This window comes from Haplochromis burtoni, unplaced genomic scaffold (assembly GCF_018398535.1).
Source record: "Haplochromis burtoni strain Fernald_Lab_line unplaced genomic scaffold, NCSU_Asbu1 Contig_1464, whole genome shotgun sequence".
Lineage (NCBI taxonomy): Eukaryota > Metazoa > Chordata > Actinopteri > Cichliformes > Cichlidae > Haplochromis > Haplochromis burtoni.
This window is the reverse complement of record NW_024583825.1, coordinates 1-1166: the sequence shown is the minus strand read 5'-3', so window position 1 is coordinate 1166 and position 1166 is coordinate 1. Positions and strand designations below refer to the sequence as shown.

Genomic DNA, 1166 nt, shown 5'->3' with positions numbered 1-1166 from the left:
CCCTGTATATGTTTAAACAGTGATTATGAGACAGTGAGCTGCAGCTGTTTTACAGAGTAACATGAAAGTAATGCAACGAGTAGTGTAACTAGTTAGTTTTTCCCAGGAGTAATTAAGTACTGCATTACTTTTACACCACGTTCCAAATTATTAATAAAATTGTATTTAAGTGTCATAAAGATTAAATATGTTGTTTTTCAATCAAACTCATGGATGGCATCGAGTCTCAGAGCTGTTTGGATCACTGACATCAGCCTCAGACACATGTGATCATTCGTTTTCTACTAAAGAAGCATGCGCCACATTATTAAGCACACCACCATTTACAAGCAACACGGGAAAGAAAAAGGATCTCTCTGCTGAAGAGTGTGAAACAGTTGAATGCCTTGGACACATAATGAAAACCTTTCACGTAAACATAAGCGCGATCGTCGTGCTGCTCAGAGATCACACTCACAAAACTCTCCAGGTCCATGGATGCTATCAAATGAGGGGTCCTGTGTTTTTATGGAACCTGTTAATGTTTTTGATTGAAATAGTTTTGATTTCAGTAAATTTGATCTTCTAATGGTGCAAATTCAACAAATGATCACTTTCAGTTCTTTACAACCAATGAAATGTTTGGAAGCTCTGTTGGCCTTTTAAGTTTGTTAGTTTAGAAAAACACGGTTTTCATTGGGAGGTTTGTTCAGTAACATTTGAACTACTACACACTCGGCCTGTGATGTAATCGAGTACCTGTCCACCACCTGCTGCGCCGACACGTCCAGCCTCGTCTCCAGGTACGTCCTGACCTTTGGATCCTGGAAGCAAACACTGAGGTCATTCTCCTCCGTCACAGGAGAGCAAAGCATTGTGGGTCGGTGTGTGTCATGTGATGAGTGTGTGGCGTGAGGTACACCGTCAGGTAGCTTCCTCTGTCCTCGCCGCCTTCGTTACCTTCTTGGCGTCTCGCGGCAGCAGCAGCTCCAGCGTCGCCACGCTCGTCTCCCTGAACGTTTGGTTTCCTCTGCCTCGCTTCACCGCCTGAGCTCGGATCGACTCCAGAGCGCCCCCTACCTCCGACACGGGCAGGCGCAGCAGGGGGGCGTAGCGCTCCGCCAGCTCCTGATGGAAGAAGAACAGCACTGAGCGCGCTCAGAACAGAATCCAACGGCTGAACTTTG

General features: G+C 46.0%; 1 protein-coding gene across 1 annotated transcript; it reads right to left on the bottom strand.

The window, feature by feature from the left end:
* Positions 1-10: 10 nt before the first annotated feature.
* LOC121813315 (NEDD8 ultimate buster 1-like) lies at positions 11-1110 on the bottom strand (the record flags this gene model as incomplete). The annotated part of the gene is given in 2 exon segments (XM_042217010.1): positions 11-803; positions 940-1110. Coding segments are annotated over 2 exon segments (324 nt in total), but the record flags the coding sequence as incomplete, so codon positions are not given.
* Positions 1111-1166: the final 56 nt, after the last annotated feature.